General features: G+C 41.4%; 1 protein-coding gene across 6 annotated transcripts in view; it reads left to right on the top strand.

Annotated features, from left to right (window-relative positions):
• Positions 1–21,473, top strand: part of LOC134352016 (uncharacterized) — an 82,955-nt gene that overhangs the window by 49,849 nt on the left and 11,633 nt on the right. For 3 of the 6 annotated variants that reach the window (XM_063059064.1, XM_063059061.1, XM_063059062.1), the window contains 3 exons: positions 10,895–10,974; positions 14,513–14,593; positions 20,026–20,657. In XM_063059064.1, the coding sequence (XP_062915134.1) occupies positions 10,895–10,974; positions 14,513–14,593; positions 20,026–20,121 (257 nt within the window). In that variant the 3' untranslated portion in view covers positions 20,122–20,657. Of the gene's footprint in view, positions 1–10,894; positions 10,975–14,512; positions 14,594–20,025; positions 20,658–21,473 lie in introns of those variants that run through there. The other 3 variants (XM_063059063.1, XR_010019328.1, XR_010019327.1) reach the window with 3 other exon arrangements.

The raw sequence follows: 21,473 nt of genomic DNA, 5'->3' as shown, positions 1-21,473 counted from the left end.
CACAATTTTATCTCCTTTACCATAACATTGGAGAGGGATAGGAACAGACAAATTAGGAAAGCGTTTAATTGGAGTAAGGGGAAGTATGAAGCTATCAGGTAGGAACTTGGAAGCATAGATTGGGAACAGATATTCTCAGGAAATGTACCACAGAAATGTGGCTAATGTTCAAGGGCTATTTGTGTGGTGTTCTGCATAGGTACATACCAATGAGACAGGGAAAGGATGGTAGGGTACAGGAACCATGGTGTACAAAGGCTGTTGAAAATCTAGTCAAGAAGAAAAGAAAAGCTTACGAAAGGTTCAAAAGAACTAGGTAATGACAGAGATCTAGAAAATTATAAGGTTAGCAGGAAGGAGCTTAAGAATGAAATTAGGAGGACCATGAGAAGGCCTTGGTGAGCAGGATTAAGGAAAATCCCAAGGCATTCTACAAGTATGTGAAGAGCAAGAGGGTAAGATATGAGAGAATAGGACCAATCAAGTGTGACAATGGAGGAGATAGTGGAGGTACTTAATGAATATTTTGCTTCAGTATTCACTACGGAAAAAGACCTTCACGATTGTAGGGATGATTTACAATGGACTGAAAAGCTTGAATATATAAACATTAAGAAAGAGGATGTGCTGGAGCTTTTGGAAAGCATCAAGTTGGATAAATCACCAGGACCAGATGAGATATACCCCAAACCACTGTGGGAGGCGAGGGAAGAGATTGCTAAGTCTCTGGCAATGATCTTCGCATCATCAATGGGGACAGGGGAGGTTTCGGAGGATTGGGGCGTTGCAGATGTTGTTCCCTTATTCAAGAAAGGGAGTAGAGGTAGCCCAGAAAATTATAGACCAGTGAGTCTTACTTCAATGGTTGGTAAGTCGATGGAGAAGATCCTGAGATGCAGGATTTATGAACATGTGGAGAGGCATAATATGATCAGGAATAGTCAGCATGGCTTTGTCAAAGGCAGGTCGTGCCTTACGAGCCTGATTGAATTTTTTTGAGGATGTGACTAAACACATTGATGAAGGTAAAGCTGTAGGTGTAGTGTATATGGATTTCACCAAGGCATTTGATAAAGTAGCCCATGCAAGGCTTATTGAGAAAGTAAGGAGGCATGGGATCCAAAGGGACCTTGCTTTGTGGATCCAGAACTGACTTGCACAGAGAAGGCAAAGAGTGGTTATAGACGGGTCATATTCTGCATGGAGGTTGGTGACCAGTGATGTGACTCAGGGATCTGTTCTGGGACCCTTACTCTTCGTGATTTTTATAAATGACCTGGATGAAGAAGTAGAAGTGTGGATTAATAAATTTGCTGATGACACGGTTTAGGGGTGTTGTGGATACTTTATACTTTATACTTTATTGTCACCAAACAATTGGTATTAGAATGTACAATCATCACAGCGATATTTGATTCTGCGCTTCCCACTCCCTGGATTACAAATATTAAATATTTTAAAAATTAAAAATAGTAAAAATTAGTAAATGTTAAAAAAATAAATTATAAATCATAAATAGAAAATAGAAAAATGGAAAGTAAGGTAGTGCAAAAAAACTGAGAGGCAGGTCCGGATATTTGGCGGGTACAGCCCAGATCCGGGTCAGGATCTGTTCAGCAGCCTTATCACAGTTGGAAAGAAGCTGTTCCCAAATCTGGTTGTACGAGTCTTCAAGCTCCTGAGCCTTCTCCCGGAGGGAAGAGGGACAAAAAATGTGTTGGCTGGGTGGGTTGTGTCCTTGATTATCCTGGCAGCACTGCTCCGACAGCGCGCGGTGTAAAGTGAGTCCACGGACGGAAGATAGGTTTGTGTGATGTGCTGCGCCATGTTCACGATCTTCTGCAGATTCTTTCAGTCTTGGACAGGACAACTTCCACACCAGATTGTGATGCACCCTAGAAGAATGCTTTGTACGGTGCATCTATAAAAATTAGTGAGGGTTTTAGGGGACAGGCCAAACTTCTTTAGTTTTCTCAGGATGTAAATGCGCTGGTGGGCCTTCTTGGCAGTGAACTCTGCTTAGTTGGACCAAGTCAGATAATTTGTGATATTGACCCCGAGGAATTTGGTGACCTGTTCCACTTGTGCACCACCGATGTAAGTTGGGTCGTGCGGTCCGCTACTCCTGAAGTCAACAACCAATTCCTTCGTCTTGCTGACGTTGAGGGATAGGTTATTGTCTTCGCACCATGCCACCAGGTTCTTAATTTCCTCTCTGTACTCAAACTCATCATTACCCGAGATACGGCCTGCAATTGTTGTGTCATCAGCAAACTTATATATTGAGTTTGATGGAAACTTTGCTACACAATCATGGGTGTACAGTGAGTACAGCAGGGGGCTGAGTACACAGCCTTGTGGGGCACCGGTGCTCAGAGTGATTGTAGAGGAGAGCTTGTCCCCTATTTTTACAGCCTGGGTCCTGTCTGTGAGGAAGTTGAAGATCCCGCTGCAGATCTGAGTGCTAAGGCCCAGGTTCCGGAGCTTAGGAATCAGTTTATTTGGAATGATGGTATTAAAGGCAGAGCTGTAGTCAATGAAAAGGAGCCTTACGTATGTACCTTTATTCTCCAGGTGTTCTAAGGAGGAATGTAGGGCCAGAGAGATGGCATCTGCCGTTGACCTGTTGCTCCAGTAGGTGAATTGCAAAGCGTCAAGGTTGACCGGTAGGCTGTGGTTGGTGTGTGCCATAACCAATCTCTCGAAGCACTTCATAGCAATTGATGTCAGAGCCACAGGTCGATAGTCATTCAGGCATGCCACCTTGCTCTTCTTCGGCACTGGGATTATCGTTGCCTTCTTAAAACACGAGGGGATTTTAGACTGAAGCAAGGAGCAGTTGAAGATGTCAGCAAACACTCCAGCTAGCTTGCTTGCACAGGCCCGGAGAACCCGTCCTGGGACGCCATCTGGGCCCGTCGCCTTCTTTGGGTTTGTCTTCAGGAAGGCCCTTCTAACATCCTCCTCGGTGACGATGAATCTTGATGCCACCAGGTCCGGTTCATCCGGAGGGAGCAGGACGCTCCTCTTCTGTTAGAATCTTGCGTAGAATACGTTAAGTTCGTCAGGAAGAGAAGCGCCACAGTTATTGATATTCCCAGCCTTTTCTTTGCACCCAGTGATCTTATTTAGACCCTGCCATAGTCTACTGGCATCCCTTTGGTTAGCCTGGGCTTCCAACTTGGTTCGATATTGCCTCTTGGCGCCCTTAATGGCTTTCCGGAGTTCACGCCTGGATTCCATGTAGCGTCTGGTATCCCCAGACCTAAAAGCCGCAGCTCTAGCCTTTAAAAGGGGCTTGACCTCAAAATTCATCCAAGGTTTCCGATTAGAGAATATCCGGATCGTCTTGCGAGACACAGAGTCCTCTGTGTATTTCCAAATAAAGTCCGTGACAGCTGAGGCGTACTCATCGAGGTTAGCTGCCGAGTCCTTGAATACTAACCAGTCCACCGATTCAAAGCAGTCACGGACGACCTCATCCGTTTCCTCCGTCCAACGCGACACTACTTTTGACACCGTGACCTCTTGCTTCAGTTTCTGTTTGTAAGCCAGGAGGAGGAGTACGGCCTGATGGTCCGATTTTCCAAAGTGAGGTCGTGGGATGGAATGGTGGGCATCCTTGACTGCTGTGTAGCAGTGGTCAAGTATATTCGGACCGCTAGTGGGACAGGAGACATGTTGGTATAACTTTGGCAGCGCCTTTCTAAGGTTGGCCTGGTTAGAGTCCCTGGCTGTAATGAGCAAAGCCTCTGGATACCTGGTCTCAAGTTCACTGATGTTGGCATACAGTATGTTCAGAGCACACTCCACGTCTGCCTGGGGGGGATTGTAGACTGCTGTCAGTATGACTGAGGTGAATTCTCGTGGCAGATAGTAGGGACGACACTTCACCGACAGGTGTTCCAGGTCCGGGCTGCAAGAGCTTGTCAGTGCCACTGGGTCTGAGCACCACCCAGTGTTGATCAGTAGGCAGACACTACCTCCCATCGTCTTGCCCAAAGACGCTGTGCGGTCCATCCGATGGATCGAAAATCCCTCCGGTCGGATGGCACATTCAGGGGCGGCAGGGGAGAGCCAGGTCTCGGTGAAACAGAACACACAGCAGTTCTGCATCTCCCTGCAGTAGGTGAGTCTCCCTTTAAGATCATCCACCTCGTTCTCTATGGCTTACACATTAGCTAGTAGGATAGTGTGGAGGGCTATCAGCGGGACATCGATAGGATGCAAAACTGGGCTGAGAAGTGGCAGATGGAGTTCAACCCAGATAAGTGTGAGGTGGTTCATTTTGGTAGGTCAAATATGATGACAGAATATATTATTAATGTTAAGACTCTTGGCAGTGTGGAGGATCGGAGGGATCTTGGGGTCCGAGACTATAGGACATGGGTCCCCAACCTTTTTGCACCGCGGACTGGTTTATTATTGACAATATTCTTGCGGACCGGCCGCGGGTGGGGGTTAGGGTTGCAAACGGACAAGAGTAGGAGTCAAATACGTTGTGTTTACCCCGAGAAGACTACCATGACCATGAAGCCTTGCGCGGCACCAGTGTGCATGCGTAACTTGAGCACGCGTGTACGTGCCGATTTTTTTCTACAAATCATTTTTGGTGATTCTGTTTGGGGGGGCGGGGTGGAGGAGTTAATCACGACCGGAATATAGATGATAGGAGCTGTAAGTCACTTATAAGTCGCTAATACACTCAATTTCATTTCTAAAAGGGTTTATCTAATGAATTTAATATTAGACACACAGTGCATATTTTCCTCGCATGAATATAGTGGTAAGTCACTTATAAGTCAATAGCATCATAACATTTTAAGTAACATTTGGATATTAAACACACAGCGCATATTTTCACCGTATGAATATATAAAATCATTGAAACACACCAATATCGCTGAATCAGTGGGAGCCCTGGGCTTGTTTTCCTGCAACAAGACGGTCCCATCGAGGGGTGATGGGAGACAGCGATACTTGAAGGGGGTTCCTTATGTCCAGTCTATTCCGCAGTTTAGTTTTCGTTGCATTCATTGCAGAGTTATGTTGGAAATGGAAGCAACGTTTTCAGTGCTTTCGTGGCTATGTCAGGATATTTAGCCTTGACTTTGATCCAGAATGCCGGCAGAGATGTTATGTCAAGCATACTTTTCAGCCCACTGTCATTTGCAAGCTCAAGGAGTTGATCTCCTTCTCGTGCTGACATGCATGACACGCGGGTAATGACCTCGTATGCGTTCAAGCTCAACAGTGGGCGTGACAGGGAATGAGGAAAGGTGCAGCTGACTCATATCGCCAAATCATATCGTTTCCTCATTGCCCAGTAGCACATGCTTTGCGGCCCAGTACTGGTCCGTGGCCTGGTGGTTGGGGACCGCTGCTATAGGCACTCAAAGCTGCTGTGCAGGTTGACTCTGCAGTTAAGAGGGCATATAGTGTATTGGCCTTCATCAACCAAGCGATTGAGTTCAAGAGCCGAGAGGTACATAATGTTATAGCTGTATAGGACCCTGGTCAGATACTTGGAGATCTGTGCTCAGTTCTGGTCACCTCACTGCGGGAAGGCTGTGGAAACTATAGAAAGGGTGCAGAGGAGATTTACAAGGATGTTCCCTGGATTGGGAAGCATGCCTTATGAGAATAGGTTGAGTGAACTCAGCCTTTTCTCCTTGGAGCGACGGAGGATAAGAGGTGACCTGATAGAGGTGTTTAAGATGATAAGAGGCATTGATCGTAACCCCAAGCAAAATGGTTCAATTTCTGAATTGTGAAAAGTCCGCAGAAGTGCAGAGCTCTTTGATTTTTACGGCATTATTAGAAGTGCCTTTAGAAGATGATCATGTTAGATTATTCTATTTACTATGTTGGCATAGGATCCTTTTGGAGGAAATCTGCAGACTTCTTGGTGTAAAGTTCAAAGTTCAATGTAAAATTTATTATCAGAGTACATACAATTCTGAGATTCTTCTTCCTGCGGGCATACTTAGCAAATCTATAGAACAGTAACTGTAAACAGGATCAATGAACAACAAACTATGCAAGTACAAACTTAAATAAATAGCAATAGATAAGGAGCATGAAATAACAAAATAAAAAGTCCTTAAAGTGAGATCATCAGTTGTAGGAACACCAGAAATAGATTGAGTGTAGTTACCCCCTTTTGTTCATGAGCCTGATGTTTGAAGGGTAGTAACTGTACTCGAACCTGGTGGTGTGAGTCCTGAGATACTTGTATCTTGTTACCTAATGGTAGCAGTGAGTAAAGAGAAAGACCTGGGTGGCGAGGATCTTTTCTACAGCAACATAGATGAGCTCAGTGGTTGGGAGGGTTTGATCCATGAGGTACTGGGCCGAATCCACTACATTTTGTATGATTTTCCACTGAAAGGTGTTGGTGCATACCAGGCCTTAATGCAGCCAGTCAGCACACTTTTCACCACACATCTATAGAAGGAATGCAAACAAAAATGCTGGAAAGACTCAACCGGTCAGCAGCACCTGTGGAATGATAATCAATTAACATTTCAGGTTCACAAACCTTCATCAAAGCTGGGAAAGATTTTCTTTTAATGTAGTTTTTGATTGCAGAGAAAGTGGAAGAACAATGGTAGAACAAAAGAAAAATACCCAATAGAGTTGGACCAAATGGATTAATGGGTGCAGTTATAGATAGATAGATATACTTTATTGATCCTGAGGGAAATTGGGTTTCATTACAGCCACACCAACCAAGAATAGAGCATAAATATAGCAATACAAAAACCACAAACAATCAAACAACAATATGCAAACTATGCCAGATGGAAATAAGTCCAGGACCAGTCTATTGGCTCAGGGTGTCTGAGCCTCCAAGGGGGGAGCTGCAAAGTTCGATGGCCACAGTCAGGAACAACCTCCTGTGACACCCAGTGTTGTATCTCGGTGGAATATGGCCGGAGTCCAACAGCAAAAAGTTTACTATCCGGTCTACAAACACGTTCCTCGATTGTAATATGACCAGGATTGTATAAGTACTTGGATGGGATGCATATGGAGGACTATGGTCCAAGTGCAGGTCAATGGGACTAAGCAAAGTAACAGTTTGGCATGGGCTAGGTGGCCTATAGGCCTTATTCTGTGCTGTAGTACTCTATGATTCCAGCCCTCAAGTGCTAGCTGCTCTGTCTGCATTATAGCAAGAAAGACCTTGCATCCTTATACAGGTTAAGCACCCCTTATCTGAAATGCTTGGGGCAGAAGTATTTCAGATTTTAGAATATTTGCACCTATATAATGAAAACCCTTGGTGATAGGGTCCAAGTCTAAACATAAAATCTATGTACATTACATATACAGCTTATACATATACCCTGAAGGTAATTTTATGTAATATTTTAATAGTTTTGTGCATGATACAATAATGTGTATATTGAACCATCAGAAAGGTATGCTATCACTACTTCGGCTGCCTAGGTGAACAGTCAGCTTGGCATCACCATCATTCCCGACTCTGAATTCATACGCTACCGGTAAGCCGTTTTTGTCTTACACTTGTGCATCACAGATATGTACTGATACAGCTGTTCAATATGTTAGATTTTCATCAGCAACAATCTTGGCAAAACCAAGAATTAATTCCTCTGCTGCTTCGTGATCAGCAAATAATGGTCACCACAAATCTTTAAAAATTTCATGTCATGCCTTTTCTTAAATTTCTGCAGCCAAACTACTGAATCTTCACAATTGCTTTCAATTTTCAGTTCCTCATAATAGATTTTTACTTGCTTCATGATGAGCATACTGTTAAGCAGCATATGTTCACTCCAACGCTGACAAATCTTTCGATGCACAATTGAGATCTTTTCTCGCTTTATGCAATGTTTTTTATTTTTCATTAACTTCTGGCCATTATGTATGTGAGGTCTTTCCCAGAATTGTCTTTGCTGCGAGCAGACCCTACGCATTGCCTGAGAACCTTCCCAGCACCTTAGCAGTCAAAAAATTTCGGATTTCAGAGGTTTTCGGATAAGGCGTACTCAACTTGTAGTGGATGTTACTGTTTCAGGATGCTTCAAAGCTTCTGAGCCAATTGCTTACTTTTGAAACAGAACTACTTTGTTTTAGAAGCGAATATGATAACCTCCTTGTGTACAGAACAACCATTTCCCTCTCCCCTCCCCCCTCAATAAATAAACAGTGTTAAGATAGGAAACTAGACACTCTGTTTTTGGTAGTAAAGTATTAATGTTAGCCAGATGATTCTTTTGGTGTCTCTTTGATTTGTCCAATGAGTAACTGTATATACCTGTGTATAGGCAACTGTGTTCCAAGTTATGAAAATGTTAGGGCATATTCTAGAGTTATGCTATATAGCAGTTGGTCTTCAGACCTGAACATGGTTTGTAGTTTGAATTTAAAATATAGTCCTGAACAATAGTAGTCCTGGAGCTGCAGACTGAAGTTGACTGTAAACCAGAAAATGCTGGTTTAACTGATTAACTTTCATTTTGGGTATCTGGAGTATGGGTGCACAGAAGGAGGTGTTTGAAAAAGTTGCCTGTAAGGAGCTTGTACTTTCTCTCTGTGATCATGTGGGCTTCCTCCGGGTGCTCTGGTTTATTCCTGCAATCAAAAGACATACCGGTTGGTAGGTTAATTTGTCATTGTAGATTGTCCCATGATTAGACTAGGATTAAAATTGGGTTCACTGGGCAGCCCGGTTTGAAGGGCTTGAAGAGCGTACTCTACAATATATGTCAATAAAATAAAAAATAAAATAAAACTACATGTAATACAAAGGAAGCATAGTAGATACTTGGCAACTATAGAATTATTCTGGTGTTAGATGGGGCTCGTCAGCCGTGGTTGGCAGCTCAACTAAGAGAAGGAAAACTCTGATCTCAAACTTCCACTGTCTTGCAGCTATTTCCACTGATGGGAAAGACTTCAGGAGTAAAACCCGAGGGAAAAATCCAGAGCTGGAGTCCCTAAGGCAGTCCTACATTGTGTTCAGTGTAGACTGGCAACTCCTGCAATGCGGCTGGTACCAAACTGTATTGGTTTCTGCCGTTCCTATGGATTCATCAGAAGCATGGAGAGGAAGAGCTTGCTACATGGGCAACAGCTTACTATCCATACCATACTGCCCAGGCTTGCGTATCTGGATAGCTTGGACGCAGTATCCATGGTCAAGTCTGACCAACGGAGGCCCTCATTCACTCACTCACTCATCTTTGATCTTTAGCATATAAAATGTCATGTAATATTGGGTTGAGCAGGCCTCTTCTTCCAAGACTGTCTCAAATTATGATGCCTGCTGTTCGCTTTTGCTAGAATGGACTATGTGCAGAAGTCTGCAGAATGAAGCTTTAACCAAATTCTTCTTACTGAGGTGCTGTCACAAAACCAAGGCTGATGCAGGAAACAGCAGTGGCATATTAACCTCAGGAGATACAGTCATCATTTGAGGCAATTCGTTGAGTAAAACATTATAGACAAGAACAAAGGGACTGTAACCTACAGAATAGAGACTTGTATCCTTAACTATAAATCTATTGAGAACCAGATCATATGGTGTTGACATCTCATAGGATATTGCATTTTGATTATCATTCATTTCTGTGGTCATTAGAAGTTACATAGTGAGGGATAGTGTGAAATGGTCCATAACCAAATCTGTTCAGTTATGCATTCATGTGTACCAGAACTGCTTGGAGGACCTGATAATAGTTTATTCATTTTCAGATTGGATGAGCCCCAGCAAATATTCAGGACCTGTTTATGTTACGCATTCTAAATGCCAACACAAAATTACATCTTGATGATTTCTCATATAGACAAATACCAGATTTCAGAGTGTCAGTGAAAAGATTGGCTTTTTGACAGGATGAAGCATTTTTCAGATTGTATTCATTGTTGGTCAGTATATCTCAAGAGGTGAGGCAATGCTCACCATCTAAGGGAAGGCACATCACAAGTTAGTATCACGTCTACTTAAATATGTCAACAACTGCAGTAACTAATGTGGTTGAAAGGTATTTTGTGTTTACATCACAAAGGAGCAGGACACTTAGCTCATACTCTGCAGTAATACACTTACTCCTGTGATTGTAGGCACATCAGGATAGGATTCTGAGATAACTTTCAGAATAGACGTGTTTCGACCCTGAAACTCTGCTGGGGTACAATGACTAAAATAGTATAGGACAATTTTCTCATGCAGACAATTCTAGGCTATGAAGTTTGGGTATATAAGCAAATTAATTATCCATGACATTTTGTTTCAGCTGTCTCAAAAGAATTTTCTTGAACATTAAAATTTAACTTTTTTAGCCAGCTTAAAAAGACATGTGAAATACCATCTTTTATGTCTTAAATTTCTATTACTCTACAAAAAAATAAGTTAAAATGAACTGTATGGTATACATGGAAAATAGAGTTGTTAATACATCGTGCAATTCAGCATTTAATAGTAAATTCAAAGTAATTACAATTATGTAAGATTGGTATTGCAGTCTTTGGAGATGTTTCATTAGGACTTTTGAGACTCCTTTTTTGGACTATATTTTAAGCTGCTATTGGAATGTTGTCCATCTTTGTTTGATCTATGACATAGCATTTTTGCTTGGCAGTTTGGAGTATATAATAATTTCAGAGACCATGCTGTCTTCTATCACAGAATTCAAGGATCTAAAATGTGGATTGAAGAGAACTTTAGTGCTTTAATTAATATTTACTCACTTGATTTCATAATACCTGGAATAATGTCTAATTTTAACACCAACAAGTTTCCTTATTTCCTTAAACTTACTTACAGATCAAAGTACTTTAAACATTGTTAGTGGACTTTTGATACAGATTGCGATAATTTACCTCATTAGATAATTTATTCAAATCATTGTCTTCTCCATAGGCGAAGAATTATCCAATGTTCATCTAACAAACTACAAGAGGAAGTCAGAAGAATGGCTACAACAATATTCAAGGAGACGTGTATGCTTTTATGACCGTTTGTTTTTTTACTGATTGGCAGTATACTGGATTAATCAATATGTTCTGTTTTGAACAGAAGTTAACAATATTAATTTTTGTTTCAGATTTCAGAAGTATATTACAAACTTTGTACTTTCTTATTGACCATTATAGTTGCACCTCCATTTATCTTCAGTAAGCCAACATTTCTTTTAATCACTTTTGTCTTCAATCATAATGAACATAATAGATCAACAGATACACTGTAGAACTACAATTCCTTAGGGACAATCTTACTGGTGCTTTCCGATCATGACTGTTTAAGAGATTCACCCCCCACCATAGATCCTTCCCTAAAAGATGTGGGCCCCACCAATGATGTCCAAGCAGAGTGGAAATTTGCACATCTCACCTCACCAAAGTGGCTTCCTTTGAAAAGCCATTTTTAGAATTTGTAGATGCCCAGAATCTCCTGGAAAGAACAGGCAAGTGAATCTCCATATGATTAGCAGCAGAGGTGAAGCATACTGGATTATTCTCAGCACTTACTGTCGAAGCAGTGACTTTCACAATAGTGACAATCTTATTGCTGAAGCTAATGGAAATAGAAGTAATTCTTTTTTAATTCACAGTTCTTAAACCAACTGAGGAATGGCTATATTTACACAAATATTATTTTAGAATCTAATTACAATTTATACATACTTATTGGGACATGTTTTACACTGTAATTACCAATATACAGCATTTCAGTGACATTTATTTCCTAATGTATGGAATATATAATTATTAATCATGATCACTACTCAAGTGACAAGTTTAATACTTGATATTTGCATATAGTGTGCACTCAGCCCAGGCAAGAAAGGTCTTTCAAGATCAGCAGGGGACAGAAGCCATTTGGTACTCAGAGACAAGATGAGGATGTAATTGAAGGGTGCATGGCAAACACAGCAACTAAGGAGCAATTACTTTAGTGGCTTTGAAGTATCATCAGTTGTTAAATTGTAGTTTCTATTGACTTTTAAAATCTGTATTGTGAATGATGATTGCTTTTGCAAATAAGAAATTTGAATATACACAATGATACCAATTAATCAATATCTATAACTGCTAGTCAATTCTGTGTTTAAAAAAAATGTAATTTCTCTGTTCTGACTTCAGAACAGTGTGGTACATGGTCCATATTGTTCTTATGCACAGTAAATAAAGTGATTGAGGAACGAGTATGAGTTTTATGCATCTAGTTAATCAGCGAATACTCTAGGTTTCAGAAATAAAGAATGAATTCTGGTAAAAGCTCAATAAGCTTAATTGTTTTAAAAACTTACAGACAATATTTCTCCCCAGCTGATTGTATTATTATGTGGTTTGAAATCCATTTCATTTTATGAAATGGTAGAAAACAATACTGCATCTTGCTTTAAATGTTAATTCTCACATGCATTAAAATGGTATTTCAACAGCAAAAGCAATGGAACGTTATTTTTAATACACAGAGCATGCAGCAGTTAGCACAGCTGTCTGACAACTCATGATTTAGGTTTAATCCTGACCTCTGGCACTGTCTGTTAGAGTTTGCATGGTCTCCTTATCCCCCTGTGAGGGTTCACATCCCAAAGATATGCTGTAAGTTTAATTGTATACTATAAATTACCCCTTAAGAACAATGGTGGCAGGAGTAAATAGAATACCCTGTGTCAGCACTTGTCTTTATGAGCTAAATTTAAGTTGCAAGGAAATAAAATTAATTTTAGAATCTACAAAATAGAAAATAAATTAATAATTCTGCAATTAAATTTTAAAGCATGCTTTTTAAAAATCTCTCACCAACTTAAGTAGCTGAATTTGCATACTTGATGATTATACAGACAATTGCAGTCTTATGTATTAAAAAGGGCAGTGAAACTTACTCAAAAGAGACAAATTATCAAGTTCCACCAAAAGAGGAAATTGAACCAGTCATTACTTATTGCTAAATTTAACTGATATAAGTGTAAGCATCAAACTTGGGATCTTCTAGAAGACTTTTTCTTCGTATAATGCTGTTGTTTTTAAACATTCACAAGATGAGAAAGTTACTATCAATGTCCTCATTTGACTATCCCTAACTGCTTCCAGAAAACATGATCGTGATACACTTCATTGAAGAACCGCAAATCCGTGTAGTGTATTTAATATTCCTGTAATATTGTAAATACTGTATATTGTTTGATTAAGCCTTCTTTGTTTACATAAATCATTATGGATTAAAATTAAAAAGTATGTGAGTGACATACAATATTACGCCTCATTATATGTAAGTGTCTCATTAAAAAAAGGGAAAAACTACGTAGATAAGTATCCCAGCTCTTACTTTCAATTAGTTTCTGGAGTTACAAAACATAACAGTGGTGACGAGGAAGTTCTAAAATGAACCCAATTCTGTTACCTACCAGTTGAAGCACAGTATGTTTTTCTTCGCAAGAGAAAAAGATATTCGAGTTATAAAAAGGCAGAAAATGGATGAAATTAAGAAGCATAAAGTATAGCCACTGGTTCATAAACAGTGAGTACTGGGTGATAATAATAATAATAATAAATCAATCAATAAATAAAAGCAGAAATGGCTGGCTACATCTGAAAGATAGACATGAACAACAAGTAACTGGATGATGTATACTGAAAGAATGAGCAGTATTTTGAAGCAAATGAAATATCCGATGAAAAACAAGTGCCAGTATTGCTGAATGTAATGGGTTGAAGAGCATACAGTTTCTTAGGAGTTTAACTGCTCCTACCAAACAAGCTGAAATGAGCCATGCTGATATCGTGAGCATAATCCAGGAACGTTTAGAACCAAATCCATTGTTGATTGCAGAATGCTTTAGGTTGCATACATTGAATCAAAAGAAAAGGGGAGTCCATTTCAGCTTACATGGCTGTATTGAAGAAATTGTCCATGCATTATCAAATCAGTGATGGGCTTAATGATGCACTGAGAGATCATTTAGTTTGTAAATCTTACAAGAAAGCATTCAAAAACAACTCCTAACTGAAGCATAACTTTACAAGAGCAGTTGAAATCACTGTATCGATGGAAACAGCAGCCAGGGATGCAATTGAGTTGCAATCACGAATGAAAGTGATCATGAACAAAATTGCAATGTTCAATCAGAAACCTACCTGGCTGAACATGTTTTGTTACTGTTGTGGCAGGGACTCAGGTACACCAGACCAACACAGGTTTAAAGGTAAAAATTGCAGAAAATGCAACAAAGAAAGACACATACAATGAGTTGTCATGCAGACAAAAATAAATGGACTGCACCAGGAAGAGAAAAAAATAAAAAGTCCATTTACATTTTCAAAAAGAGCACTAATCTGCATGCTGTTGATGAAAAATCTCATAATAATGAAAGTGTCACTGGACTTGGTAGCCATGAATGAAAACTACCAAGAGACAAGCAATATGGATTACATCAGAAATGAATGGCAAATTACTTAAAATGAAATTGGACATTGGCTCGGCTGTTACAGTCATTCCACAAAATGAGTTTAAATATCATTTTATTTTCAGCAGCTCGGGTGTGGCAAGTGCCAGTATCAGAGCCCTACTGAAGGCCAGGAGAAAGAGGGAGTAAAAAAGCAGCAGCTTCAGGTAAGGCCAGTTCTTTTCCAGCTGTGCAGTGCATTAAGTGTCAGCGTCAAGAGGCCTAAACTCAACAGCAAAAAAAGGAAGGTAGGATCAGGCGGAGCGGCCATTGTTGGAACGTGCCAGTGATAGAGGGGGAAAACTTTGGCTTAACAGAGTTTGACGAGAACAGGGGGAGGCAAACATAAGAAGAGGTAGGCCTTCGATCTTAGCAGAATAGTCAGGATGGAATGCTCACCCTGTCAGATGTGGAAATTCAGGATACTTGACGATTTTCCTGATGATTACATCTGCAAGAAGTGCACCCAACTTCAGCACCTGACTGACCGAGTCAAGGAGTTGGAGCTGGAGTTGGATGTAGTCAGGATCATTTGGGAGGCTGAAGATATTAGTGATGAGACTTTTGAAAAGGTGGTCACAACCAAAGTGCAGGCTTTAGACAGTAGATGGGTGACCACCAGGAGAGGTAAGGGGATTTAAAAGTCAATGCAGGGTTCCCCTGTGGTCATTACCCTCAGCAACAAGTATACCCCTTTGGATACTGCTGGGGAGGGTGTGATCCATTAGGGCACAGCAGCAGCAGCCAGACTAGTGGCACTGTGGTTGGCACTGAGGCTCAGCAAGGAAGGATAAAGAAAGGCAGTGCAGTAGTGATATGGGATTTGATAGTTAGGGGGACAAACAGGAGATTCTGTGGCTGCAAAAGAGACACCAGGATGGTGTTTTGCCTTCCTGCAGCTAGGATCCAGGATGTATCAGAGCAGCTGCAGGATGTTCTCAAGGAGGAGCGTGATCAGAGGTCATGGTGCATATTAGCACCAATGACATAGGCAGAAAAAGGGAGAGGTCCTATGCAGTGAGTATATAGAGTTAGGAAAGGGGCTGGAGAAGGACCTCCAGGGTAGTAATCACTAGATTACTCCCAATGCCACGGGAGAGTGCAGGTGGGAATGGGATGATAGCACAGATGAATGAGTGGCTGAGGAGATGGTGCAGGGGGCAGGGTTTCAAGTTCTTGAATCATTGGAACCTTTTCTGGGAAAGGGATGACCTGTACAAGAGGAACGGATTGCACCTGAACTGGAGGGGAACCAATGTACTAGCCAGGAGGTTTGCTAATACTGTTCAAGAGGGTTTAAACTAGTTTTGCAGGGTCTGGGAACCAGAGCACCAGGTCAGTCAGGGAGGGATCAGACAGGAAGGTAGATGTCAGGGAAAGTACTGAATGGCAAAATCGAAATAACAGGTATGTTGGGTTGGATAGTTTGAAATGCATATATTTTAATGCTAGGAGTATTATGGGTAAAGGTGATGAACTTAGATCATGGATGTGTACATGGGACTACAATGTTGTGGCTATTACAGAAACTTAGTTGAGAGAGGGGCAAGAATGGGTGACTAATGTACCAGGTTTTCAAAGTTTTAGAAAAGATAGAGAAGGAGGTAGAACAGGGTGGGGGTGGAGTTGCACTACTAATCAGAGACAATATCACAGCTGCACTGAAAGGAGACATAATGGAGGGTTCAAATACTGGGACTATTTGGGTAGAGCTCAGGAACAGGAAGGGTGCAATCACACTGATGGGATTGTACTACAGAACCCTCAATAGCCACCAGGACATTGAGGAACAGATATGTAATCAAATTAAGGAAATATTAATAAAAATAATAGGGTTGTTGTTATGGGAAGATTTCAATTTCCCTAATATAAAATGGAACCTTCTTTCTGCAAGGTGTTTAGATAGGGCAGAATTTGTTAACTGTATCCAGGGGGGTTTAATAAATCAAAATGTGGACGATCCAATGAGAGGAAGGACTGTACTGGACCTGGTGTTGGGTAATGAGTCCGGCCAGGCGACTGACCTTTCAGTGGCTGAGCAGTTAGGGAACAGTGACCACAACTTCTTAACTTTCAGGATAGCTATAGATAAGGATAGGTCTAGGTATGATCCTTGTGGGAGAGTTTCAAACTGGGGTAGGACAAATTATGAAGGCATTAGGCAGGAACAAAGAAGAGTTAATTGGGAAACCTTTTTCTGGCAAGTCCACATCAGACATGTGGACGGTGTTTAAAGATCAATTGCACATAGTACAGGAAAGCTATGTTCCTGTTAGAAGTAAGTACAGGGATAGAAAGAGAAGAGAACCTTGAATGTAGAGAGAGAGGTGATGAACTTAGTCAAGAAGAAAAAGGAAAAGTACTCAAAGCTTCAGAGTTAAGATCAAATGGAGCACATGAGGATATAAAGAAGTCAGAAAAGAACTAAAGAAGGGAATTAGGAAAGCCAGAGGGGCCATGAAAAGTCCATGGCAAGTAGGATTAAAGTGAATCCCAAGGCATTCTATACATACATCATGAAGAATAGGATAACTAGGGAGATGGTAGAACCACTCAAGAATAAAGAGGAGAACATTTGCTTAGACGCAGAGAATGTGAGTGGGGTACTTAATGAGTATTTTGCTTCAGTATTCACCAAGGAAAAGATCAGTGTTGAGTATATAAAAATGATGGGGCTTTTAGAGGTCAAGGAGGAGGAAGTGTTGGGCATCCTAATGAGTATTAAGGTGGATGTCCCAGGGCCTGACTGGATTTACCCCAGGTTACTGAAAGAGGCAAGAGATGATATTGCTGGGGTCTTGACCAGTATCTTCATGCCCTCTCTAGGCATAGCCGGCATCCCTGAAGACTGGCGAGTGCCTAATGTTGTACCTCTATTTAAAAGGGAACAAGGGAAATTCTTAGGGATAGGATATATGAGCATTTGGAAATCCATGGCATAATTAGGGAGAGCCAGCATGGCTTTGTACAGGACAGCTCATGTCTTTCAAACTTGAAGTCCCTCATGAGAGACTAATCCAGATTATTTAGATGCGTGGGGTCCACGACAAATTGGCTGTTTAGATTCAAGACTGGCTTGATGACAGGGGTTAGTGGTTGAAGGGACTTATTCAAACTGAAGGTCTGAAATTAGTGGTGATTTGCAGGGATCTGTGCTAGGATCTGTGTTTGAGATAAATATAAATGATCCTGGATTGAAATATAGATGGGTGGGTTAGTAAGTTTGCAGATGATGCCAAGATTGGTGGAGTTTTAATAGTGTAGAAGACTGGCAAAGAATATAGCATTATATAGATCAGTTGCAGATATGGGCAGAGAAATGACAAATGGAGTTTAACCCAGATACGTGTAAGGTATTGCACCTTGGTAGGGCAAATGCTAGGAGACAGTACACTGTTAAGGGCAAGGCCCTTAACAATGTTGCTGAGCAGAGAGACCCTGATTTCAAAATCCATAGCTCCCTGAAAGTGGCTATTCTGGTCAATAGGGCGGTTAAGAGGGCTTTTATTAGTTGAGGCATTAAGTTCAAAAGTCAAGAGATTATGTGGCAACTTTATAAAGCTCTGGTTAGGCCACATCAGGAGTATTGTACATAGTTGAGGCTTTGGGGGAGTATGAGGAAGAGGGTTACTAGGATGTGGCCTGTTTAGAGGGCATGGGCTACAATGAGAGGCTGAACAAACTCGAGATGTTTTCTTTGGAGTGGTGAAGGCTGGGGGAGATCTGATAGGGGTTTATAAAATTATGAGAGGCATAGATAGAGTGGACAAGGAGTATTTTTTTCCCAGGGTAGAAATGTCTACTATCAGAAGGCATGCATTGAGAGTGGGGGGAGGGGGGGGCGGAGTTTCAAAGGGGATGTGAGGGGTCATTTTTTACTCAGAGTGGTGGATGCCTGTAATGCGCTGCCTGAGATGATGGTACAGGCAAATAGATTAGAGACTTTTAAGAGACATATAGATAGGCACATTAAAGTGAGGAAGATGGAGGGGTATGGACATTGTGCAGGTAGGAGGGATTAGTTTTTGGGGTTTTTGAATTTACTTTTTAGGTGGTTCGGCACAACATTTTGGGCTAAAGGGCCTGTTTCTGTGCTGTACTCTTCTATGTTCTATGTTCAAGGATACTGAACTGAAGTCTGAGGACATTCAGCTAAGAATTTACACTGAAGAAAAGATGATTCCTCTGGGAATGACATTCGTAACAGTGAAATACAACAACTAACAAGCCTCATTGGGCTTGTATGTGGTTAAAACAGGAGGGCCAGCGTAGTGGGGCCAAGATTGGCAAAGACAACTACAACTTGACTGGAGATTCATCCATCATTTACATGTCACATCCCCTGAAAAAGAGTCAACTGACAGGAAATTAAGAAAGGTACTGGATGATGCCATAACAGTGCTCAAGGATGGCTTTGGAAAACTCAAACATACCATGAATAAAATTGTGTGAAATGAAAATGCCACACAAACAGGTTTTACAATGCCCGTCTATTTTCTTATACCAACTGTGATAAAGTAACCAGTAAGCTAGATTGCATGAAGGCTGAAGGAATTCTTTCCAAGACTGAGTAGAGCTCATGGGCAATGCCAGTGTCCCAGTAGCCAAGAAGTATGGATCTGTCATGATCTGTGGTGATTTTAAGGTCACCATCAATCCAGTATTGAAAATATATCAATTCCCTAGCCCAGGTTAGAAGACATCTTTGCAAATCTTTCTGGAGGGAAACACTTCAGCAAAGTGGACTTAGCTGAGGCCTACCTACAGGTGGAGTTGGGAGAACAGTACAGTCTTTCTCGCCATAAGCACTCACAAAGGGTTTTATTGCTATAATAGGCTTATTTCTGGAATAACATCTCCACCTGCACATTGGCAGAAAGCTGTGGACCAGATGCTGCAAGGCGGTCCAGCCACTTGGTGTTACCTGAATGACATCATTGTTTCCAGTGAGGATGAGAAGGAATATCACTAAAATCTCAAGACATTGTTAAAAACATTTGATGATTATGGGCTCACAGCACAACATGACAAGTGTGAATTCTTTAAATCAAGTATCACTTACTGTGGTCACACCATTGATGCACAAGGATAACACAAGTGTGCTGAGAAAATTCAAGCAATGGTGGATGCCCCAAGGCCAAAGAATGTGCCAGAGTTGTAGTGTATTTTTGGATTTATCAATTACTAACAGTTTTCTGCCAAATCTGGCTACTGTGCTCCACTCCATGACTCATTAATACAGATTGGAAAGAAATGGCAATGGACAAAGCAGTGTAAGGTGGGTTTCGAAAAGTCAAAGGAAATGGTGATTCAGGTACTGTACTCACACATTACAAGCCACATTGTCCAGTGAAGCTTGCCTGTGATACCTAGCTTTATGGTATAGGTGCAGTCATGTCACATGTTATGAGTGACTGAAGTGAATGCTCCATTGCCTTTGTATCAAGTTACCATACCACTGCAGTGAAAATTTATGCACAGATTGACAGAGAGGCCTTGAGTCTGATTTGGGGTGTAAAATCTTTCATCCAGTACCTGTACAGGACAGTTTAACCTCATTATTGATCATCAACCACTGGCGTCCATTTTCAATCCACAGAAGGGTGTTCCACTAATGGCAGCAGCACGAATGCAGAAATGGGCTCTGTTTCTTGGAGGACACAGTTATGAGATCGAATTCAAGAGGAAATGCTGATGGATTGTCCCAATTACCTTGGAAAAGGACATACCTGAAAAATTTACAAAAGGCACTCCGCTTGACATATTCTCCCTAATACAAATTGAAAATTCCCTATTACAGCTGAGATTATCAAAAGCAGGGGTTCCCAACCTGGGACCCATGGGCCCCTTGGTTAATGGTAGCGGTCCATGGCATAAAAAAGATTGGGAACTCCTGATGTAAAGGCATGACATAAAAGTCCCCGCTTTGTCTCAGGTCTACACAGCAACCCAAAGTGGCTGGAATGTTCATTAGAAATTCCAGTTTCCCCATTTTTACCAGCACCAGGATGAACTTGCCCTGATGGGGGCTGCGTTATGTGGGGATTGAGTTATTATACCATCCAAGCTGAGAACTAAAGTGTTAGAAGAATTACGTGATACACCTAGGCATAGTCAAAATGAAAGTGTTGTCTCAAAGCTTTGTCAGGTGTTCTGGGATAGATTAGCAGACCAAGCAGCTTGTCACACCCTGTTCCTGATGCTAACATGTCCAGAAGGTACCAAGAGCAGTGCCTCTCCATCCTTGGGAATGACCTGCATTACCCTGGCAGGGTTCATAGATTTTGCCAGACATTCATGGGCACAAATTTTATGGGTAGCAGTGGATGCAGCTACAAAGTGGCCAGAAGTGTTCCTGATACCCTCCCTTAGAGCCTCGCGCACCGTTGAGAAGGCTTTTCTCAAGGTCTGGTGTTCCACAACACTTAGTCAGTGAAAATGGACCACAGTTTTTGCAGAACAGTTTCAGTCATTCCTGAAAATGAATGGAATAAGCCATATTACATCTGCGCCATACCACCCAGCTGACAGATGGCTTGGTGAAAAGGTTTGTCCAGAGTTTAAAGAATGCACTGTAAGCAATGTCGGCAGAACACACTACATAGTATCAGAAACTCACCAACTTATTATGGACCTGTATTCTCAGATCCCTTTGGTCTAATCTACAGCATTCCTCAGTGCCCCACTGTGTAAGACCTACCAGCTAAAACACTGTGTACTTGCCAGCATTAAATTCCATCTGCCATTTTTCAGCCCATTTTTCCAGCAGCTCCTGACCCCACTGCAAGCCATGATTGTCTTCTTCGTTGTCCACTACACCCCCACTCTGCAAATTTGCTAATCCAGTTAACCACATTATCATCCAGATAGTTGATATAGATGACAAACAACAATGGACCCAGCACCAATTCCTGCAGCACTCTACTAGTTACACTCCTCCAGTCAGAGAGTCTACAATCTACTACCACTCCCTGGCTTCTCCCACAAAGTCAATGTCTAATCCAATTTACTACCTCATCTTGAATGCCAAGTGACTGAACCTTCTTG

This window comes from Mobula hypostoma, chromosome 9, assembly GCF_963921235.1.
Source record: "Mobula hypostoma chromosome 9, sMobHyp1.1, whole genome shotgun sequence".
NCBI classification, from domain to species: domain Eukaryota; kingdom Metazoa; phylum Chordata; class Chondrichthyes; order Myliobatiformes; family Myliobatidae; genus Mobula; species Mobula hypostoma.
This window is presented reverse-complemented; position numbering and strand designations above follow the sequence as displayed.